General features: G+C 45.6%; 1 protein-coding gene across 1 annotated transcript in view; it reads left to right on the forward strand.

Moving 5' to 3' along the window:
• OBSCN (obscurin, cytoskeletal calmodulin and titin-interacting RhoGEF) overlaps positions 1 to 23,529 on the forward strand; it is a 193,300-nt gene that overhangs the window by 24,796 nt on the left and 144,975 nt on the right. Inside the window, exons 8-20 of the mRNA XM_086614829.1 lie at positions 2,325 to 2,600; positions 3,347 to 3,622; positions 4,160 to 4,435; positions 12,475 to 12,756; positions 13,455 to 13,730; positions 14,852 to 15,127; positions 15,607 to 15,882; positions 17,675 to 17,977; positions 18,716 to 18,991; positions 19,813 to 20,088; positions 21,425 to 21,691; positions 22,196 to 22,465; positions 22,685 to 22,948. Coding sequence (XP_086470955.1) covers positions 2,325 to 2,600; positions 3,347 to 3,622; positions 4,160 to 4,435; positions 12,475 to 12,756; positions 13,455 to 13,730; positions 14,852 to 15,127; positions 15,607 to 15,882; positions 17,675 to 17,977; positions 18,716 to 18,991; positions 19,813 to 20,088; positions 21,425 to 21,691; positions 22,196 to 22,465; positions 22,685 to 22,948 — 3,594 coding nt within the window. The remainder of the gene's footprint in view (positions 1 to 2,324; positions 2,601 to 3,346; positions 3,623 to 4,159; positions 4,436 to 12,474; positions 12,757 to 13,454; positions 13,731 to 14,851; positions 15,128 to 15,606; positions 15,883 to 17,674; positions 17,978 to 18,715; positions 18,992 to 19,812; positions 20,089 to 21,424; positions 21,692 to 22,195; positions 22,466 to 22,684; positions 22,949 to 23,529) is intronic.

A 23,529-nucleotide genomic window follows, 5' to 3' on the forward strand; every position in this document is an offset into this window, starting at 1 on the left:
TTCCTGTAGCCCCTTTAGGCACTGGAAGGCTGTTAGAAGTTCTCCCCGGAGCCTTCTCTTCTCCAGGCTAAACAACCCCAACTTTCTCAGCCTGTCTTCATAGCAGAGGTGCTCCAGCCCTTGCATCACCTTCTGATCACCAATCTCTGATTACCTGAGACTGGACACCTAACTTTTTGATGACCATGTGTAGGTTAGGTGAATCTCACCTGTAACTCCTATGACAAACTGGCACATGGCTTAGGCAAAGAAAGCTGGTATCTGCTAAGTAACTGTGTATCCCCTTTTTGATGAACAAGGGTTGTGTTACAGCCAGTTAACAAAACCTGAGCCAGGACAACTTCCACCTTGCTTCACGTGTCACCACAGAAAGTTTCCACAGTGCTAAGAAGAAGCACTGCACAGTCAAGGGATGGTTTTAGGACAAGGAATTAATCTCATTTTATGGTAATGAGTTATTGCAATAATCTTGAACTGCAGGGACCCTGGAGGGACTGTCCTTCCATGGTCATCTAATTTTTTAAAAATAGATTAGTCCTAATGATTACAATTTTTAATGAAATACTTATTCTCTGATGCCACAGACGTGCCTGGCATGGGTGTAGCACAGCAATTGTCCTTGGGATACTCGGTGACTGAAAGCAGCAGTTGCTGCTAAAAGAAATGCAATACTAAGCTAAGGTTGGTGATAACTGACAGCCATCAGCTTGCTCTTCAGGCAAGGGCTGGCTCGATGGAATGAAGGGTATGAAATACCTGACATGCTCATCAAATGCTGCTCGTTAGCTTGGGGACAGGGTGTGTTGGATAGGTTTGCTCACATTTTACACGCAAGGTGCCTGTCTCCACTTGCTTAGTTGCCTTCGCTTGTACCTTTACAAATACACTTGCAAAAAGCCTGAGTTGGTAAAAATGCTGCATTGTTGCTGCATACATGACACATGCTCTGTGTGTGTGTGTGCACACACAGCTCATACATGTGGCCACCAGCCTGTGCAGTCAACAGAGTTTGAGCTGAGATAAGGCCAGGTTGGATGAGGCTTTGAGCAACCTGGTGTAGTGGAGGGTGTCCCTGCCCATGGCAGGGGGGTTGGAACTAGATGATCTTGGAGGTCTCTTCCAACCCAAACCATTCTCTGGTTCTGTGATATCAAAGCAGGAACGTCTACCGCTTGAGCTATATGAGTTGTGAGCAGTTCTGAGTTCTCTACTGTGAAGATCCATTTCAGCAGAAAGATGTGGCACTGTTGGCTCATAAATTAACTTATTCATCTTGAAGCTGGAGAGTATCTTATCATTGAGATTGTCCCATACATACTCTGATCTGGTCTGGGGAAGAATTAGTTCAGTGGGACTGATATGGTGAACATGGGGCTGCAGGAATGGGCTCAGAAACATGTAAAAGAAAGCTCCTCATCACTTCTAACAAGACTTTCTGAAACTTCTTAGATCTTTTCAAAGCTGTTTGTGGACCCAGGCATCAATACACACTCCCTAGATCTTGCTTGAGATCAGAAACAAGGAGTGGTGATTAAAGTGTCAGCAACTTGAGCTGAATTTTAAAGTAGCTTGATTTAGAAGATCCAGAAGGATGTAGGAGAGACGAATGAGATTGCTCTGCAACTGAGAGCAATTATCTGAAGATCAGGGGAGGAGTTTGCACTGTCTATCAGTAAGTTGGGCATCAATGTTCATGCATGTGATGAAACAGGAGCTGTGAATTAAAGAACACCTCAGGCTTTATGGTCTCATGACATCAGGGCAGGTTCTGCTCATGGCTCTGTGCACATACAACTCTGGTAATACAAAGCACTGCATCTGTGCTCTGCAGCAGCTTTCATGCCTGACTTCTGAAAGGGGGACAGAAAATGGATGCACATCAGTTAGGCGGATTTTGGTCATGAATCCAGGTAGGCATAGATCCGTGTCTATCTAGAACTTCATCAGACTAGTATTAATGTCACAGTATAGACCTCATAGGCTGATACAGTATAAAGGATTCACCAATATCCAGCTCCTGATCTGGAGACCTTTATATACTGAATCTCTGGATGATTTAAAACTTGGACAATGAGTTCCCCCGTTGAGATGACGCTGCTGTATCTCAGGAGGGCCTTTTCTGACTCGTAACCACAGTTCATCACCATACTGTTAACACTGTCACAGTTACGTTGCAATAGTACCATGCAGACACACCTCCAGAGGTGAAACTTGATGACCCAAGTGTGACTAGCAATGAAATAAGATACAGTAATGACTGATAATTGACATCGTGCTCATGAGCCTGAATGGAGGCATAAACTACTTTCTCTTTTTCTTTTCAGATGAAGCTGTTAATTTTGTCAACAAGCCCAAAACAACTCCAGAAATATCAGTTAGTCCTTCTGAAAACCTTGAGCTGGTGTGTGAGGTGTCAGCTGCGAGCGGCACCGTGGTATGGAAGAAGGATCAAACTGAGGTGAAGCAGGACCAGAGGACAACAGTCATCTCCCAGGGGACACACCGCAAGCTCATCATCAAGAAGGTGACACAGAAAGACCAAGGGAGCTATACCTGTGAAACGAAGGATGACAGAACAACATTCCAAGTCAAAGTCAGAGGTGAGAAAATGCTGGAAGTATCAAAGATAAAAGAATATTTCATTTTGGGTAGTATCTTACATTTGGAGGTTCATCTCACAACCTCTCTGGGGTGAAATTATTCAGCTGTAGGACTTGATTTTCAGCTGACTGTCATACTAACATTTTACATGTACACTTTTGCATCCATTGCTAGTTGTAACCACAAAAAAATGATGGGCAAGGATGATAACTCCTGCACCTCTCACAATTAGCTGGTGTGTCCGCAGAAAAACTCTTGCAGAATCACAGTGTGAGGCCATAACAGAGGTGCAGGGGTAGATAAAAGGGAAGGGGGAGTTGTTGGAAGAGCTCTGATTAGATGGAAAATGACTGAATTTGAGTGACCCAAATAGTCAGAAAAAGAGCAAAGGTTCCTGGGTGTGAGGGTATGAGAGCTGTTCCCTTCGGATTCACTGGAAGCTTGGAGAGACGTAGGAAGAGAAAAAGAGAGAAGAAGGAGGAGGGTTCAGGTAGTGCATGTAGGTGCTCTAAGTTGCAGGTTCAAATCTGTGCACAATTTCTGAGCTTTAAAATTTATCCCAGAAATACCATACACCTACTCACCCGTTATCACCAAAATAGAGATGAAGATGTTTTCTTGTCTTAATGGGCCCTCATGATACTACCTGTCAGGGACCAGTATAGTGAAATTGATAGGAACTTGATTAAGCACCAGAGAAGACAACTGCAAAAAGCTGTGTGTGACTATTGTGGCTTTCTTACAGAGACAGAAGATGTGTTTACAAACAAGGACAAGGTCCAGAAGGAGGTGAAGGCTATACTGACACAAAATGCCACGCTGAGCTGCGAGGTGGCCCAGGAGAAGACCGATGTAAAGTGGTACAAGGAGGGGAAACTGATCACCTCGAGCAAGAAGTTCAAGGTGGAGTCGGAGGGCAAATCGCGTCACCTGGTGGTGGGTCAGGTGGAGAAGAAAGATGCTGGGGAGTACACCTGCGAGGCTGCTGGCCAGAAACTGACCTTCAAAATTGATGTCACAGGTGAGAGAAGATTCTTTGGCCCAGCCTTCTGATTTCTGGATTTTTTAGAAAAACGAATATAGTTATGACATATCTTCCATGTCAAACTTTGTAACATCCTGAAGACAGGGAGCTCCATCCTTGAAAAACTTTAGAAGCTACCCATCTCTATAGGAACAGGGCTATGAAAAGGAAACTGATGATTGCACATCTCCATCCCCATGTGTTGGTGCAACCAGAACAACTCTACAACACAGCTCAGTGTGTTACAGTGGAGAGCAGTTGGGTGTCTGCTTGATGTCTGCACTCTTTTCTTCCTCTTGGAAGAGCTCATTGCAGCCTGGGGTTGACTAGGACAGTAAGGCTGGATGCATGTTAAGATCTTTAAGGCACCAGGTAAATGGCAACTAGGGAAAGAAAATGTCATGGAGACTCGTTTCAGATGCACCACCCTATTGAGGCTGTAGAGTAGGAGAATGGATTCAGCTTTCCAACTCGCTCCCTGCCTCCTCATGCTCTCACAATTGGGATGATTAACATATATCTCTCTCTCTTCAGAGCCAGAAGTTGTGTTTACGAACAAGGACAAGGTCCAGAAGGACGTGAAAGCTGCACTATCAGAAAACGCCACGCTGAGCTGTGAGGTGGCCCAGGAGAAGACCGATGTGAAATGGTACAAGGAGGGGAAACTGATCACCTCGAGCAAGAAGTTCAAGGTGGAGTCGGAGGGCAAATCGCGTTGCCTGGTGGTGGGTCAGGTGGAGAAGAAAGATGCTGGGGAGTACACCTGCGAGGCTGCTGGTCAGAAACTGACCTTCAAGGTTGTCATTACAGGTGGGAGACATATTTCATTGCCTTTTCGTTGTGTCTGAGTGTTTTCTTCTGTTTTCTCTGTCAAAATATTAGAAATGTTGTTACAGTGCTTTCTGACGTTGTTCTAAACTACCATTCCAGTGAGGTCATGTAGGACTGGACAGCCTGCTGGTTACACGTAGGTATCTGGTATCAGCTCCTCAACTCCCTGTATGTGTCCTTAGGCTCAGGTGGTGAATCAGGAGTTTTTGTTAGCAGGCGCAAGAAAGATGGGGAGACGCTGTTCAGGAGGGCCTGTTGTGATAGGACAAGGGGTAATGGTTTTAAAATAGAGGGAGGTAGATTCAGGTTGGATATTAGGAAAAAATTTTTTACCATGAGAGTTGTAGAACACTGGAACAGGTTGCCCAGAGAGGTGGTGGATGCTCCATCCCTGGAGACGTTCAAGGCCAGGTTGGACGAGGCCCTGAGCAACCTGATCTAGTTGGAGATATCCCTGTTTGTTGCAGGGGGGTTGGACTAGATGACCTTTGAAGGGCCCTTCCAGCCCTAACCGTTCTATGATTCTATGAATTTGATCATCAATACTGGTATTCCTACTCTTGCTATTGCTATTCATCCATGAAACTCACTGTTTTCATAGAAAGATTTCTTTCTTTCCTCTTTGTTTCATCTCTTCTCTACACAACGTCCTTCCTCCCAAAACAGAGAATTGCTTCACTTATTCCACGGTCTGGCTGGGCAAACACACGTGTACACACAGCCTCGTAACTCCGTGCACCGTGAAAGTGCTGTGAATGATGAACAGAAATGGGTACAGATATGAGCAACTTAAATCATGATTTGTATTTAACAACTTTTCATCCAGCTGTTCCTCCACCACTTCTTTCATCTGTCATTGGATACCCAATTGTGATTTGGAAAGTTATGAGAAGTGGTACAAATATTTGTCTCCCAAGCAGCATTTAACCAGTAGTATTTAAAAGATCACTGCTTTATAGTGCCTGTATTAAGAGTGTTTGGGAGTTGATTGTAGTGTAATATCCTACAAATTGTGCATCCTCTGCACTGCACATATGTCATCTGCTGAATCCAAAATGATGACTGTTCATTGGAATTTCTACTCTGTAATGAGCAGTCACAAGGAATATTTATTTGTAGTTGCACTTTTCTCCTTACAGACATGATTTGGAGTCTGAGGATTTAATACCGAGGCTGTTCTTTCACTCTGACTACACTAAAGATTTCTTTGGCCTCAGTGCAAGAGGTCCAGTAAATTTTATCTCAGGCTCCAGGCAGCCATGGACATGTGAGATACATTCCGAGTGACCACTTCTGAGTGGATGATAAGAATCATAGAATCACAGAATGGTTTGGGTTGGAAGGGACCTTAAAGATCATCTAGTTCCAACCCCCCTGCCATGGGCAGGGACACCTTCCACTACACCAGGTTGCTCAAAGCCCCATCCAACCTGGCCTTGAACACCTCCAGGGATGGGGCATCTGCAACTTCTCTGGGCAACCTGTGCCAGTGTCTCACCACCCTCATAGTGAAAATTTTTTTTCTTATATCCAATCTAAATCTCCCCTCTTTCAGTTTAAAGCCATTACCCCTTGTCCTGTCACTACACACCCATGTAAAAAGTCCCTCTCCAGCTTTCCTGTAGACCCCCTTTAAGTACTGGAAGGCTGCTATAAGATCACCCTGGAGCCTTCTCTTCTCCAGGCTGAACAGCCCCAACTCTCTCAGCCTGTCTTCATAGCAGAGGTGCTCCAGCCCTCGGATCATCTTCTTGGCCCTCCTCTGGACTCGCTCCAGCAGCTCCATGTCCTTCTTGTGTTGGGGACTCCAGAGCTGAATAAGAAAGGGTTTTGTTTTGTTCTTATTCATAACACTCCACTGTCTTTGCAGCCAAATGCCTCTCTGTTAACATTACAGTTCTTGTCTCATGTTCTGAGCTGATCAGAACAGGGGATCTGTTTTCTCCTCTGCTTTATTACGACATCAAACACACTGGGACCATAATGGTGGTAGAGGTCTGGCATTTGATCAGCTGTGTAGAAGAGCAACTGCGTTGGGAGTCTATTGACTTTCCTGCTCGCTGTCGTGCTGGAGACCTGAAGTCCTTGCAGGGCATAGCTCAACTGCTGTTCCCGTGTAAAGGTTGTGGTCTTTACTGCTCTCCCACCGCCTTGGATCATCCCACTTCCTCCACCTTCTGTGTGCAATGTGCATCTGCTTCTATAGCATAACGATTTGCTACTCCCCATAGCATATATTGGAAACCATCAGCTCTTACGCGTCCCCACTCTGCGTGGGGTACTCGGGGTGTGAGTGGGGGCACTTTGGCTCTTTTTAATGAATTGTGTAGCTCACGCTTTTGTCTCAGGGAACTGCCAGTTTCAGTGAAGGATGGATTACTCTTAAGGTTAGATTTGAGAGGCATCTGTCAGAGAAAATGCAACGTGGACATTGATAGAAAGAGTATTGATGTAAACCAAAGTCACGCTCAGCTGCTGAAACCACTTCATACGTTATTGCAGAGGTGTAGCCAGAGAACACAGAAATTTAGTGCTTTTACACTCGAATTTCTCTAGCTGAGGGCTATTCTTAGCTGTCTGCCTCAGAAACCAAAGGTTTTCAGTTCTCTTTCAAACCGGATGACTTCATGGCTGCACAGGGTAATGTAACACCTTTCCCCCTCTGTCGTAAGCGGCGAGTGCTTGCCTAGCTACCGTTGCTGTATTTCTCATGGGTACAACTGTAACGTGACATGCAAGTCCAGCACTTACTGGAAAATGATCTGGTGTAAAAGTCAGGAGGGATTATGAGTACTCTGAGTGGTTGGCTCTTTCGCTGCAGAAATCCTCATCTTGCTAGATTATCCCGAAGTGCAGTGGCTTTCTGGGTCTTAATTTATCCTGTTGCCATTGCACTCAGAAGGCTTTTCGGGGTTCCTGTACTCTAGGGCTTCACTGGTGGCACAAAACCATCCCTATTTAAGGACAGCTTGAAGGTTAGATGCTCAGTGTTGAATATTGGGAAGCAGCTATAGCTTTTTAGCTGAATATAAAAAGAAGCAGGAGCTGCACACCTTGGGACTGGGCTAGATGTGTAGCCAAAAGAGCTGATTCTGAAATCTCATTGTTTCAAGATTCATGGTACCCAGTGAAATCCTTGTTTGAAGTTGGCAAAAGCTCCATGTCCTGAAAATGGTTTTGCTCAGTTTCAGTGGAACTTCACTAACAAATTTCAGCTGATGTTGGAAATGTCATCTGCACTGAATACTTGTTTAACTTTAAAATAAGTTTCCAAGGCAAATTACTGGATAGTGTAAATCACTTTGTAAGCTGATTAAAAGTTAGTCATGCTTCCTATCACTATAAAAATGGTTTATATCAAAGAGCAAGAATGCAGAGGACAAGTGAGTAACCCATCTGGAATATTCCTGCCCTTCTAACTTGAAATTTTAAATACAGTACCCATTGATACAGGCTGTTTTGTAACCCATTTGCCAAGTTGTAGATGGAAGTCGAAACGTTTATATTTTTGCAACCACTTTTGAATGCAACCCATGGTGTGTGCTCAAGCTCTTTTAGATATCAAAATGCTCCTTAATCTGCAGTGGGCTGATATGTCCCTTTGAGGAGTTTTGCATCACCTGGCGTTGGCCATGTATGCTGCCTCGTTAATGACACCTTAACGACAGTGACATCTCCTTATACCCCTTCTACAGCCAATATAAACCAAGGAGCACAAAATTTAGAGCATATAAGCTGAGTATCTGCTTCGGCTTGCTCCCTGCAGGACCTCTCTCTTTCCATGGACTGTGCAATATTGACGGCAAGCCCATGATGTGGCTCCCAGGACTGCATGTAGTGCCACAGTCAGCAGTGTAAGGACTTGACCTGAACTTACCCCAACACCATACCCTCCCAGGCAGCTGCTGCCACTCAGAATACAGACATGGCAGAGACAGTAGGCAGAGGGGAAAGATGCAAAAGAGGCTGCAGAGAGTGACTGTGGGAAGGAAGGCAGTATCACAGGTTGTGGAAAACGTTCACCATGACTGCCAGGGAGAACCAAGAGCCTTCCAAGTCACCTTAACCAGGTAACCCAGATGCCTGAAGCTGGGTGGATGAAGGCCAAGTGCAAGGTCCTGCACATGGGTCAGGGCAATCCCAAGCACAAATAGAAGCTGGGCAGAGAACGAATGGATGAGAGCAGCCCTGAGGAGAAGGACTTGGGGATGTTGGGTGATGAGAAGCTCAACATGAGCCGGCAACATGTGCTTACAGCCCAGAAAGCCAACCGTGTCCTGGGCTGCATCCAAAGCAGCATGGGCAGCAGGGCGAGGGAGGTAACTCTGCCCCTCTATTCTGCTTTCATGAGACCCTCCTGCAGTGCTGCGTTCAGCTCTGGGGTCCCCAACATAAGAAGGACATGGACCTATTGGAGCAAGTCCAGAGGAGGTCACAAAAGTGATCTGAGGGCTGGAGCACCTCTGCTATAGAGACAGACTGAAAGAGTTGTTGTTGTTCAGCCTGGAGAAGAGAAAGCTCCAGGGAGACCTTCTAGCAGCCTTCCAGTACCTAAAGAATCCTACAGAAAAGCTGGAGAGGGACTTTTTACAATGGCATGTAGTGATGGGACAAGGGGCAATGGCTTTAAACTGAAAGAGGGGTGATTTAGATTAGATCTAAGGAAGAAATTTTTCCCTCTGAGGGTGGTGAGGCACTGGAACAGGTTGCCCAGAGAAGTTGTGGCTGCCCCATCCCTGGAAGTGTTCAAGGCCAGGTTGGATGAGGCTTTGAGCAACCTGACCTAGTGGAAGGTGTCCTTGCCCATGGAACTAGACGATCTGCAAGATCCATTCCAATCCAAACTGTTCTATGATTCTATGAATTATCTTCCGTGCTTGCTCTGCAACTGAAGGACAATGGCAACCCCATACACTTGCTAGTCCAGCATTTATCTTTGGAGCTTGTGCTTCTATAGCAGTGAAATCACGTGTCGGGGGAGTTCCTGGCTGCTACATGGGAAGCACCTGTGCCTTGTCGAGACAGGTGCTGCGAGTCACGTGGTCAGCCGGAGACCACGTGACCTATGGGAGGCTTAAAGACGGGGCACTCCCAAGAGGGAGTGGGGCAGTTCCCTCCTGGAGGTTGGAGTGATAGGAGCTCCTGGAGAGCAGTGAGTCGGAGCTCTCTGTTGGAGATTAGAAGAGCCTTCTGATTGTGAGACACATCGTGGTCGCAACAGCCGTTTGGTTGCGACCCACTGTGGGAAGGTACAGGCGGTCCGCGACATCTGGTGACCCCGACGTGATTCGGTGAAACGTGAACCGTCTGGACTGCAGGGTGAACTGTGGTGGAGATAAAACCCAGCGAAGCTTGAGAGCGGCAGGAGCTGTGGATTGACCAGTTTTGACCTAGACACCTGGAACAAGGTGAGCCGCTGGGAATGGACATGAGACAGAACTTTGTAAAGGAAGGCCAGACTTTTGCATTTCTTGAATCTGCGATAATGGCTGCGGGGGCCAATATAAGAAGCAAGGATCTATATAATTTACTCAACTGGGCGGCGGAGCGTGAAGACCTAGTGAGTCTCAGTGCCTCCTTTAACCTAGAGCTTTGGAAAAAAATGGGGGATAAGTTGCTTTGTGAAGTAGTCTTTGAGAATGAGGACTTAACCAAAACCGACCTATTGCGTACATGGGGGGCCTTGGATAATATAATTCAAGCAACAGATTATGTATCAATGGGCAAAGGTTTTGAAGAAGATGACGAACTGTCTGAGGGAGGACTGGCCTCAGACAGCATGGAGAGTGAATCAGGTCTATCTTCACTGTTCAAGGATATCAAGAAAGTTGTGGGGACTGTGCAGGTTCTCTGCCCCACCCTGCAGGAGGTGTTAAAACGTCCCCCACCCTTTGCCCCAACAGCTCCCCCTTCCCCCGTTATTATGCCTACGGCTCCACCATTTGAGCAATTGGCCCCACCCTTGGCAACTTCATATCCCGCGGTATCTGGTTATCCGGCCCAGGTACGTTTGGAGCAGCCAATAATACTACAGCAAGTTATGACACTATTACAAGGAGTATCCCAGCAGTTAGCAGCTGTAGTGGAGATGCTGCAGCAGGCCATGACCCACCCTGCAGCAAGAGAGACTATAAGAAAGACCTCTGAAGCAAGTGATAGTTCTGCTGGGAAGTTACCAACCGCACCTAGACCGAGGAGAAAGTCGCCAGAATCCGCCTGTTTAGTGCAACCAGACCCCCTGGGAGCGACTACAGGAACAGTTCAACCTCATGACCCAGTTCGCTTCTGGGACGAGGTTAGAACAAAAGCAATAGAGGCCAGGGACTGGGACCTGGCTGAAGCTCTGGGGGTACCAGTTAACAATAAAGAATCATCTATAACAGAAATGGGGGGAGGGCCTAGTGCGTTCCCTGTGGCACTAGCCCTCCCGGGTTCCTTGCGTGTTAGGAAGCAGAAGTGTTATAGATGTGGAAACCTGGGACATATAAAATCGGAATGCCCAGGACGGAAGGGTCAAAGGCGGATAATAAATGCTGAAAAAGTTAATGGCCCAGTTACTCGTCATAAATGTGGGAAACAGAGATGTTACAGGTGCGGAAAGATGGGCCATTTTGCTAAGCAATGCGAGTCAGAGATTTACACTAACGGCTGGCTGAGAAATAAAAGAATGAGAAAGCGTATGCAGATGCATGATGGTCCGGACAAAGCTTTTGCAGGAGCATTACGGCAGCCACAGGTTGATCAACAGAAAAAGCAGCCAGAGCAGCCAGGGTGGATGTATCCATCGTCGCCGGATCAATGGATATATGCACCGTCATAGTATGACAAAAAATGAGAACGATTCCCCCATGATTTCGTTCCAAGGCATCTGACAAACGGTGACGAAAAATGGAATCGGAACATTAGAAACCCCTAAAGGCTATTAGGCCTTTTTTTCAAAAAAGAAAGGGGGAATTGGACAATCATGGACTTCAACGCTAAAGTAGGCTCCTTGGACCCAAACAGGCATAGGCCACCTATGCTAAACGCTGGATGGTAGTTGCTATGTGATGTCCATCACGTAGGCATACCAGAAATGTTTTACACTCCTGCAGTTATTTCTTCAGTAAATCAGTGGAAAAAAGATGTGGCAGCCCATTTATATAGGGTCTATTTGTCTTCCCACATCTCAAAGGTACACTAACATAAAAGGTAATGTTGGCCACACCAGTTGGTTGTAAAAGGAGAACCAAGTAATACAATTATTAAAGTAATCAATAAGAGGTGCAATTCATCAGTCAGTCCTACTTAGCAAGGTGACAACTGAAGCTTTTCAATGCATACCCCTAACGAGCTACTCATTGCTCACCATACTGTTCTGATGCCAACTCCTCTTGTTGAGATGGAAATTCTAAGTGTCACTGTGGAAGAAAGTGATTTTAAATACTTCATTCTTGTTGCTTATGTTAAGTATTAAAAGAAGGTTCCCTACGGCCAGTTTTCCAAAAAATCAGTTTTCCAAGGAAAGAAAAGTATACTTCAAATTTTATAGGCAAGTTTTATGTATAATGTATGCCAAGTTCTTTTCCGTATTAAGAACAGTACCTTTGTCATTCCTTTGGGATTGAGTTACAAGTTATTTTCCTGAACAACACCCAGTCTTAATCTAAAATACTGAGATGTTGATAAATTCCTGTAAATAACGTGATAGTGAAGGCGGCAACTCGTAACTGTGCTACATTTGGGTGTTTCTAAATGTGAGGTGTAGAAATATTGTAAAGACATAAAGGGGGAAATAATCTTTGTCTTTGTTATAAGAAATTTGAAGAGCAGGAGGTCAAGATCTTTGTGAAGACTAGTCAGAGAGGTATGATAATTATATGCACCATGTTCTGAGGGTGCATTGTTCTATGTGATGAAAAGAGCTGCAAAGCAATGTTACTTGCAAGAAATGATCCTGTCGAGCACCTACACAAAATACTAATATCTTCTTGTCACAAGCTATTTATATCTTATGTATTTTCCTTGATGTTTCCCTGTTTCAGAGGCAGAAGATGCATTTGTCAACAAAGAGAAGGTGCAGAAAGAGGTGAAAGCTGCACTATCAGAAAATGCCACGCTGAGCTGCGAGGTGGCCCAGGAGAAGACCGATGTGAAATGGTACAAGGAGGGGAAACTGATCACCTCGAGCAAGAAGTTCAAGGTGGAGTCGGAGGGCAAATCGCGTCGCCTGGTGGTGGGTCAGGTGGAGAAGAAAGATGCTGGGGAGTACACCTGCGAGGCTGCTGGCCAGAAACTGACCTTCAAGGTTGTCATTACAGGTGGGAGATGTTGGTTCTCATCACAGAGTGGTCCTTGACTTCCCCTTATGATTGAGCAAAGTCAATCACTCTCTGGGCTCCAGGGACTGTGTAGTGCAGATATTCATTAAGTAGTGAGGGAGACCAGGTAACCAACTTGCGTGCACCCACTGTCACACAGGCATCTGGAGCCAGTTGTCTTCATCTATGAGATGAATTCCACTCAGCAGTCCTTGCTGTTTTCTGTTGTCAGAGTAAAGAAGAATTAAAGTTTACATATACCGATTTATAGGGACAAAGGTAGGGCCGGCTCCCAGATGTGTAATAAAACAGGTCTGGAATTAGTAGGAACATAGGTCTGCTCAGGAAGTACCTAGAACGGGCAAGGCTTACATATGGGTCCCACTGGCAGATGAGATTGGTTGCTTATTCATGCACTACATTAAAGAACAAAAAGTCAGATTTCTTGTGGATCCATGGAGATCAGAAGAAACTAAACTCCTTAGCTGTGGATCACGTTGCTCAGAAGTGACTGATAGGTTTCCTCAGGCTATACAGAAGGCCATGTCCTGTCTGAATGTATCCTAGCTGTGAGTGGGAATGTTTCAAAATGGCAGAGCTGTGGAAGTTGTCATAAGCAGGATTTTTCATTTGGGTTTGGACACTTTGAACAGCATGAACATACGTTTGATTTTTAAATTGCTTCTCCCACCCTACAGAAGCAGAAGATGCATTTATCAACAAGGACAAAGTGAAGAAAGAGGTGAAAGTTACACCAACAGAAAACGCCACGCTGAGCTGCGAGGTGGCCCAGGAGAAGACCGATGTGAAATGGTACAAGGAGGGGAAACTGATCACCTCGAGCAAGAAGTTCAAGGTGGAGTCGGAGGGCAAATCGCGTCGCCTGGTGGTGGGTCAGGTGGAGAAGAAAGATGCTGGGGAGTACACCTGCGAGGCTGCTGGCCAGAAACTGACCTTCAAGATTGATGTCACAGGTCAGTGAATTTGCTGCATCTCTGTTTTACATCCTGAAAAAACTGATGGAGAGAAAAGTTACTGGCTTGGCAAATTCCATCTCAGCAGCCAGTGATGGAGCCAGTTTTTAAATTCTGCTGGTTTACTCATGCAGCTGTGTTCAAACTATTAGCTCTGCCTCTGTTCTTTGCAAACTAGTAACGCAGCGGATTGCTGTGGCCCAAGAGCAGGGCAGGCTGAAGGTCATTGGGGAATTTCCCTGGGACTCTGGCAGAGATGCACTGGTAGCAAAATGAGAATTCAGTAAGTGCAGGAGAAATTTAAGGACATATAAAGTCTTCTGAGCACAAACGTTCTCTTGTGAATGCTCCTTCAAATAAAGTGTCTATTTATTACGGAGGAAACCTTTTTATTATGGCCTCTGTCAATGAAAAGGAAATACTAGAACTGGTCTGAGAAGCAGTAGCTGAGGAAACCAGGTCTCTTCGCCATGACATTAGCAAGAACATGATTTAACCTTGAGATCCCTCAGTTGGATCTTGACGAGTTTAAAGCAACTTGAGGAGTTTATATGTTAAATTGCTTTTTGATTCCGGCATGGTGCAGTGCTTAGCAAATACCATGGGGGCTGGCTAATTTTCGTTCTGTAGAGAAACATAGTTCTGGGATGATGCAACTTTGGAACATTTGGAAAATAAAGATATAGACACAGAATAGGCTCAACAAGTTTGTTTCCCAAGACTAGCTTTGCTTTTGCTGACAAAGCACATTGCAGATCTTGGGTTGTTTGAACAATTTCATGTTCGTCCACTTACAGCAAACAGATGTCTTACAGACTGCATCCACAGGTGTGCTGCTGGACATTGTGATATGAGAATTTCTTTTCTGCAGTTTTTGGATAATGATGGAAATGAAAGCAACTTTGAGGCCAACTAACCTGTCCTGGACTACCAGTAAAGGTAGTCCTTCACAGGCGTTTGATGTAATTCAAATGTTAGCTTTCACTTCACAGTGTTAGCAGGGAATGTGAATGGGAAATCCATCTTCAGCACACAATCCAAACACTGATGTGTGCATTTGAGATGGGGTGTGTGTCTGGAAGATTAATTTTCTAAATCTGCCCATGTACCCTTAATTCCAGAAGCAGAAGATGCATTTGTCAACAAAGAGAAGGTGCAGAAAGAGGTGAAAGCTGCACTGTCAGAAAACGCCACGCTGAGCTGCGAGGTGGCCCAGGAGAAGACCGATGTGAAATGGTACAAGGAGGGGAAACTGATCACCTCGAGCAAGAAGTTCAAGGTGGAGTCGGAGGGCAAATCGCGTCGCCTGGTGGTGGGTCAGGTGGAGAAGAAAGATGCTGGGGAGTACACCTGCGAGGCTGCTGGCCAGAAACTGACCTTCAAGATTGATGTCACAGGTGAGAGAAGATTCTTTGGCCCAGCCTTCTGATTTCTGGATTTTTTTGAAAAATGAATATTATAGTTATGACATATCTTCTGTGTAAAACTTCATAACATCCTGAAGATAGGGAGCTCCATCCTTGAAAAACTTTAGAAGCTACCCATCTCTGTAGGAACAGGGCCATGAAAAGGAAACTGCTGATTGCACATGTCTATCCCCATGTCTTGGTGCAACCAGAACAACTCTGCAACACAGCTGATCCTCAGTGAATTTCAGAGCAGGGTCATGGTGAAGAGTCGTAGGGTGTCTACCCAATGTCTGCACTCAAAACCTAAAACAAAACACAAAAACTCAACGCAAAGCAGTTTGAATGTGCATAATTTTAGATGTGTATTGTCAAGTGAGAGGCTTGGTTTCCAGTGTTACCTGTAAGCTGTGATAAGGGGATTGGGCAACATCATATCTTGGAGATGCTCTGAATTTCTCTCTTTTCAGAGCCAGAAGTTGTGTTTACAAACAAGGACAAGGTCCAGAAGGAGGTGAAAGCTGCACTATCAGAAAATGCCACGCTGAGCTGCGAGGTGGCCCAGGAGAAGACCGATGTGAAATGGTACAAGGAGGGGAAACTGATCACCTCGAGCAAGAAGTTCAAGGTGGAGTCAGAGGGCAAATCGCGTCGCCTGGTGGTGGGTCAGGTGGAGAAGAAAGATGCTGGGGAGTACACCTGCGAGGCTGCTGGCCAGAAACTGACCTTCAAGGTTGATGTCAAGGGTGAGAGAAGATTCTTTTACGTAGCCTTCTTATTTCTAGAATATTCAGAATAATGAATGTTATTTCATAAGTTATTTTCCTGTTATGCTTCAAATTTTTGGTGAACATCATAGAGATGGCCTGGCTCTGATTGAGAAATAGGACAAAGAGTTACAAATACAGTTCTTTTCGTGTTATCTACGTAAAACTTTATAAAATCCTGAAGATGGGGAGCTCCATCCTTGAAAAACTTTGGGAGCTAACCATCTGTGTAGGAACAGGGCCATGGAAAGTTGGTTGGTACAACCAGAACAACTCTGCAAAGCAACTGATGCTCAGTGTGTTACATTGGAGAGCAGTTGGGTGTCTGCTTCATGTCTGCACTCTTTTTCTTCCTCTTGGAAGAGCTCATTGCAGCCTGGGGTTGACTATGACAGTAAGGCTGGATGCATGTTAAGGTCTTTAAGGCATCAGGTAAATGGCAACGAGGGAAAGAAAATGTCATGGAGACTCATTTCAGATGCACCACCCTACTGAGGCTGCAGAGTAGGAGAATAAATCCAGCTTCTCAACTTGCTCCCTGTCTCCTGAGGCTCTTGCAAATGGGCCGATTCATGTGCCTACTGCAGAACAAGGTGATTTCACCATTCAGATGTAAGAACGTGAGGAGGGCTGGGCTTTTCTCAGGTTTGCATGGGAAATCAGAAGACAGTCCCGAACACGTCAGTCTGGGTCTCACCACCCTTTGCACTGGCCGCAGTTCAGCCCCGCGGCAGCTCTGGCACCGCACGGCCGCTCACTGCTCCCCTCGGTGCGGGGAGAGGAGAAAAACGAAATGAAAGGGCTGAGGGTGAGACAAGAACAGGGAGGGAGCACCCACCAGCCATGGTCCCGGGCAAAATGAACTCAGTTTGGGGACAAGTCAATTTAATTTATTAAGAGTTATTTGAGAGGATAACTAGAAACAAAGCCAGATCTTAAAAACACCTTCCCCCCATCCCTTCCTTTTTCCCCACCTCTCCCTCCTCCCCAGCAGCACAGGGGATGGGAATGGGGGGTGCAGGTCAGTTTGTCACACGCTGTTTCTGCCACTCCTTTCTCAAAGGAGGAGGGCTCCTCACACCCTTTCCCCTGCGCCAGTGGATCCCCTACTGACGGGACAGTCCACAGACTGCTCCACTGTGAGTCCTTCCTGCAGGATGCAATCCTGACCCATGGGATTGCTCCGGTGTGGGCTGTTACCATGGAGTCACGGCTTCTCAGGGAGCTGCCGCTCACTCTGGGGATGGGATCCTGGCCAGAGACCAATCCAACCGCTTTTGGAGGTCGGGAAGTTACAGGAGGTGAAGCCTCTCTCCTGCTGCCAGAACCCTTTCACATCAACCCAGCACAGCACTGGGGAAAGTTACGTAGTGCCAATAGGACAGGAATGGCAGATACTGGGAACGGAAGGAATGAATGGTATGGGGCTGTGACACAGTAAGGGACAGTTCCTCCCAGTAAGAATTCACTACTTTGCTCTCAAATTCAACCAAAATGTATCTTGCCTTGACTGGGGACTGCCGTGCAATACTCTTATAAATGATCCAGACGATCTAGCTTGCTGCCAGAAATACACTAATCTTAGTGTGATTTGTGACAAAGCCACAAAAACCTGCTTCAAAACAAAACAAAACACACACAACAAACTCACCACAAAACAGTTTGCGTGTTCTTCTAACAGCTTTAGATGTGTATTGTCAAGTCAGAAGCTTGGATTCCAGTGTTACCTGTAAGCTGTGATAAGGGGATTGGGCAACATCATATCTTGGAGATGCTCTGAATTTTTCTCTCTTTTCAGAGCCCGAAGTTGTGTTTACGAACAAGGACAAGGTCCAGAAGGAGGTGAAAGCTGCACTATCAGAAAATGCCACGCTGAGCTGCGAGGTGGCCCAGGAGAAGACCGATGTGAAATGGTACAAGGAGGGGAAACTGATCACCTCGAGCAAGAAGTTCAAGGTGGAGTCAGAGGGCAAATCGCGTCGCCTGGTGGTGGGTCAGGTGGAGAAGAAAGATGCTGGGGAGTACACCTGCGAGGCTGCTGGCCAGAAACTGACCTTCAAGATTGATGTCACAGGTGAGTGAATTTGCTGCATCTCTGTTTTACATCCTGAAAAAACTGATGGCGAGAAAAGTTACTGGCTTGGCAAATTCCATCTCAGCAGCCAGTGATGGAGCCAGTTTTTAAATTCTGCTGGTTTACTCATGCAGCTGTGTTCAAACTATTAGCTCTGCCTCTGTTCTTTGCAAACTAGTAACGCAGTGGAATTCACAAGGTGCCCAAGCAGCTTTAAGTATGTGATGCTAAAGGGAGTGTTGATGCTGCAGCCTTGGGTACCTTGCCAGCCATGATCCTGGCCTACCTGAGTACTGTACAGAGAGCATATTTCTTTTGTCCCTTTGAAAGTCACATTTGTGACAGTGGAAGAGACCATGAAGAGTCTGTTCCAGAAGCCCATAGTGCTGTATTTGTGATCTTGAGTTTGGCTCTTAAGTAAAAGGCATTTGGGAGCTTTTGGTGAGATGCAGGACAAGATGTTCTTTGGGAATGTTCGAATTAAGTGTTTTTTGCCTGGTGGCTTGCAACCATAGGATTGATGTCAAGGATCCTCTTGGTCCTCTCTGTTTCTAGACTCTTGCTTCCCTAGTTTCCACATTGCAATTCAGTCACACAGAAGGGTAGATATTGCCCAGTGAAGGCAATTAGTTTTGACAATTGACAACCTAAATATTTTCCAAACACCTCCACAGAAATCTGTAAGACTGATCACGTTTTAATCCCTCAATCAATATTTTCTTCCCTTTCTGCATACAGAGCCAAAACCTGCATTTATAAACCAGGAAAAGGTCCAGAAGGAGGTGAGCGCTGTCCTGACAGAAAGTGCCACCCTCAGCTGTGAGGTAGCACAGGATGCCACCGAAGTGAAGTGGTACAAGGATGGAAGACTGCTCATTTCCTCTAGAAAATTCAAAACAGAAACTGTGGGCAAAACCCGGCGCCTGGTTATAGAGCAGGTGGAGAAGAAAGATGCTGGAGAATACATCTGTGAGGCTGCAGGCCAGAAACTGACCTTCAAGTTGGAAGCAACTGGTGAGGACTCACCTAAGCAGCTCTCTGTTTGGCTTAGAGGAAAACTGGATATTCCCTATCCAGTGGCCACGGTGCGGCCACTATTTTCCCTGGAGCAACATCAGTGAACCACATCACACATTAATTTGACCTTTTTAATCTAGTGGTGTGGAGGTGGGAAATCGGCTGGAGACCTTTTTTTGTCTATGGAAATGCTACATAGTTTTTTGTATAGTGTCTCCTTTGCATGCCCCATCACCCAACTTTTTTAAGTGGTGGGGAGCTGAAAGTGGAAGTGGGAAGTTTTGAAGAGCAGAAATAGAGCTGTGGAGAAAGGTGACTAAGAATAACTGGTCTGCTACAGTGTGTGCCCTCAAACTGCCCAGTTTTGTGGCAAAGCATTGTACAAGACAGAGAAGAAGCCAAGAGAAGGAGAATAGAGCAAGCAAAAAAGAAAATAGGCCACAAGTTCAGGTTTAGCATATTAATGTTTCTTCTTAATTAGATCTAATATCCTAAAAATGGGAGAGGAAATGATTATACAGGTTATTTTACTTCTAAAAACCAAACTTTTTGTGGGCAGCAGATAAAATGTATATTTTCCTTTCCTTTCCTTTGCTTCTCTTCTAAACAGAAGCTCTGGGTTGCCTGATGGATCATTGTCTTTCTTCCTGCTCAGCAAAAGGTTACACCAGCCACAAATAGTCAGCCCTATTCCCTGGGTCGTTACAGATTATGGATGAGCTGGTGTTGTGAGTCATGGAGAGAAGGAAATAGAAAATTGCTGTATTAAGGATTTGAGACTTAAGTTATTAGTTTTCCTATTTTAATGTCTTTCCTAGAACCAGAGGCTAAATTTGAAAAGAAAGTTGTCCAGAAAGAGCCTCTCATAGTTCAAGAACACGAAAGCATCACACTGACTACTTCAGTAACGCCTGAAACTGCTGCAGTAAAGTGGTTCAAGGATGGAACAGAAATCAAGGCGAGCAAGAAATACGGGATCAAGAGTGAGGGAGCATCCAGGACCCTGACGGTGAACCTGGCTGAGAGCACAGACACTGCCGTGTACACTTGCCAGACAAAGAATGACAAGCAGGAATTCAAAGTACAGGTGAAAGGTGAGCAGAGAGCAGCACACAGGTTGTGTCCTAACCCGACAGCTGTGTTTCCCTCGTGGTAGGATGGAGATGAAGTCCAAAATCTCTCTAAAACTGTTCTAACCTCAAGGCTTGAATTGCTGTTGCAGCTGCTGTGGCTGTCCCACCATGGGCCAGCAAAGTTCTCCTGCTTCCAAATACCCAATGTTGTCCTTTGCTGGCTACTCAGGGGGACAAGGAGTCCTACAATGGGGGCATTTTCTGGTGTCTGCTCCCCACTGTCATCATAGAAGCACAGAATGGTTAGAGTTGGAAGGGACCTCAAAGATCATCTAGTTCCAACCCCCCTGCCATGGGCAGAGACACTCACCACTACACCAGGTTGCCCAAAGCCTCATCCAACCTGTCCTTGAACACTTCCAGGGATGGAGCATCTACAACTTCTCTGGGCAACCTGTTCCACTGCCTCACCACCATCATGCTCTTTCTGTCTCCTTCTAACCCCATCTGGGACATGGCAGAGCCTTAGCTCTTCCCCACTCTGCTCATTAGCATGGAAAAGCTGATGAAGATATAGAGAGATGTTTTGTGAGAGGAAGATTTGTTAGTCACATGATGAAACAGGATCTGAATTGTATCCTTCTCTGGTCCTGGGATGCTGCACCTGGGATGCTGCACCTGGGATGCTGCTCCCTAGTCAAGGCCAAGGCTGTAAATTGACAAGAAGGATGAAGTTACAGCTGGTCCACAGATGGAGATGAGAGGGGTGATGTCCCAGAGAAAAGGCCTGCTCCTTTCTCTTCAGACACTCACACTGGAGATGTTCGCAGCTGAGATGAGCGCCTTCAGCTTCCTTTGGAGTCATTGCAGAGCAGCAATTGCTAATAGGTCATGCTACATCTGACCTATTGAAATGTCTTCTTCAGGATGAAAGAAATCACATCCTGGCTTTCTCTGACTCCATTGGCTGTGTTTCCAGTGACAGAAGAGACAAAGGTGCTGGAGCTTGTGCATCCATATGGATTTTTACATTTAGTCAGGCAAATCAAACTCTGATGTAAAAACATCACATAGTCTCACCGGGTATGAAATTAGAAAGGAAGGAAGGCAAAACCCAATCCTCTTTAAAGGCACTGCTATTGCTTCACAGAATGATAATGATATTAAAATTCCGTGTCAAAGCAATCTCCCCAAATTTCCACCTTTCTGGTCTGTTTCTGTCTACTCTGATCCCCAAATCTGTTGGGTTTGGTTTGGCTTGTTTTTTGTTTTATTTTAATGTTGGCCAGAAACTGTTTCTTAGAACAGGTTTCTTATCTTTTCCTTTCTCACCATTTTTTCTTCTTCTGCATCTCAGAAATCCCGGTGAAGTTTGCCAGAAAACTTGAAGCTGTTAACGCTGAGATTGGAGGCAGCGTCACTTTGAGCTGCGACGTCAGCCATGCCAAAGGCAAGGTGGTGTGGCGCAGGAACGGACTTCAGATCAAGCCCAGCAAACGTTTCCAGCTTCATGAGGAAGGGGTCAAGCGAACGCTGACGATAACAGGGATCCGCGCTGAGGATGAGGGGGAGTACTCCTGTGAGTCCAGAGATGACAAGAGCAGCGTTACCATCACCCCCAAAGGTATGTCTCTAGAACTGAATGGTGAGAACGTGGAGGGCTTCCATGGGTTTTGTCCTCAGCCATCACAACGCTGCAAAGTTGAGTTTGTTCATGTGTTTGTGCCATCTCCTGTGTTGACAGCAAAGTACAAAACTCCACTTCCTCTCTCAGTGTTGGTGGAACCACTATTTGTGAAGAACATAATGATTTTGAGACCTGTTGAGCTTAGGTCTTTTAATATGTGGGCAAATTGACCTTCATATTTCACTTCAGGCTGGAATTAAGTATCTCAAATCTAAGATTTTTTTTTTTCTTTCCCCCTCCTTCTTTGCCTGTCTCTTCTGGCATCTTTATACACAAAATTTAACCAGACATGGGAGACATGATGACCCATTACTGTGATCACTTACTGAAAGTAATAAAAATTGATGTTTCCAATAAGATCATTGAAGCTTTTGGCTCTTTGAAGGTGTTTATGCCACGTCTCAAACATATGCTCCTAAATGTTTTATTCCTCTCCATCAGCTCCCAGAGTGGTGAAATTCGTTACGAGCCTCAACAGCGTGGTCTCGGAGGAAGGAAAAGAGGCTGTGTTCAAGTGCACCGTCTCTCCCAGTGATGCCGTGGTCACTTGGCTCAGGAATGGTGTCAAGATTGAAGCCAGCAAGAAGTATGTGATCTCGCAGAAGGACACCAACCACAGCCTCACCATCACCGATCTGACACTGGAAGATGCAGCTGAAATCTGCGCCGATGCTGAGGGTGTAGAAAGCAAAGCCAATCTTAGAGTCCGAGGTAGGAGATGATAATGTCCCTTTGACAGGCTGTCACTGATGCTATGACCCATGCTGTTTTATGTGGCCCTCAGTAGGAAAATTTTGCTTTTGCATCATTAAATATGGATGCTCAGAATGCATTGGGACTGGAGATACATGAGCCACCATTTTAATTCTCTCTGGAAGCCCGTTTTATGGATCCTCTACATTCTCACTAATATTTCTTCTGCTTTGACAGAGGCCTCAATCTCATTCAAGAAGAAACTCGAGCCCAGAACAGTTGAAGAGAGGGACACAGTGACCTTGGAGGTAGAGCTGACCAAGCCTGCAGAGGTGAAGTGGATGAGGAACAGCGTTGTATTGAAGCCCAGTGAAAAAATAGAGATCAAAGCTGAGGGAACAAAGCATACCTTGGTGGTTAAGGACATCTCCTTTGCAGACAGGGGCTTCTACTGCTGTGAGAGTCCTGATGACAAGACCCAAGCCAAGATCAACGTGGAAAGTAAGTTGAATGATCTCCAGATCTATAAATAACCTGGACAGGGTTTGGAGGTGGATTCTGGTTTCTGCCGCTTTCATAATGGTCACTGACACCCCCACCTGCCATGGGGATATGGGGACACAACCATGGGCTTGGCCATCAGTCAAATGACTGAAAGGAGGTGGAAGCAAGAGCAGTAAACAGAACAACTGTCTGAATCTTGTTGCCTCCATCTCATCTCACCTCACCAGGTTTCAGTCATGCTGTTGACCACTAAGCTTCTTAGCTGATTCTTCTCCTTCCTCAGAAATTTCTCTCTCTCTGGTACACTGTTTTTTTTCCTTTGTATGGTTTTTAGCAAACGATTCCCTCTTCATCCACCCATTGCCCTAATTCTTCTCTGTAAACCAACTCTTTCAGAACATTTCTTGATATTTAGTGAGGGTTAAAAAAGCTGTAAAAGCAAATCTTCTATCTGAGGGTGTTGCCCTTTCAAGTGAGCTGATGGTGTCTCAGCTGTAGCCTTGTCCTTCTGTCCTTTTTCCTACATGCTTTTGTCACAATTGTTACAGGATAGATGAAGACAGGATTTAAGCACTTAA

This window comes from Tauraco erythrolophus, chromosome 7, assembly GCF_009769465.1.
Source record: "Tauraco erythrolophus isolate bTauEry1 chromosome 7, bTauEry1.pri, whole genome shotgun sequence".
NCBI classification, from domain to species: Eukaryota; Metazoa; Chordata; class Aves; order Musophagiformes; family Musophagidae; genus Tauraco; species Tauraco erythrolophus.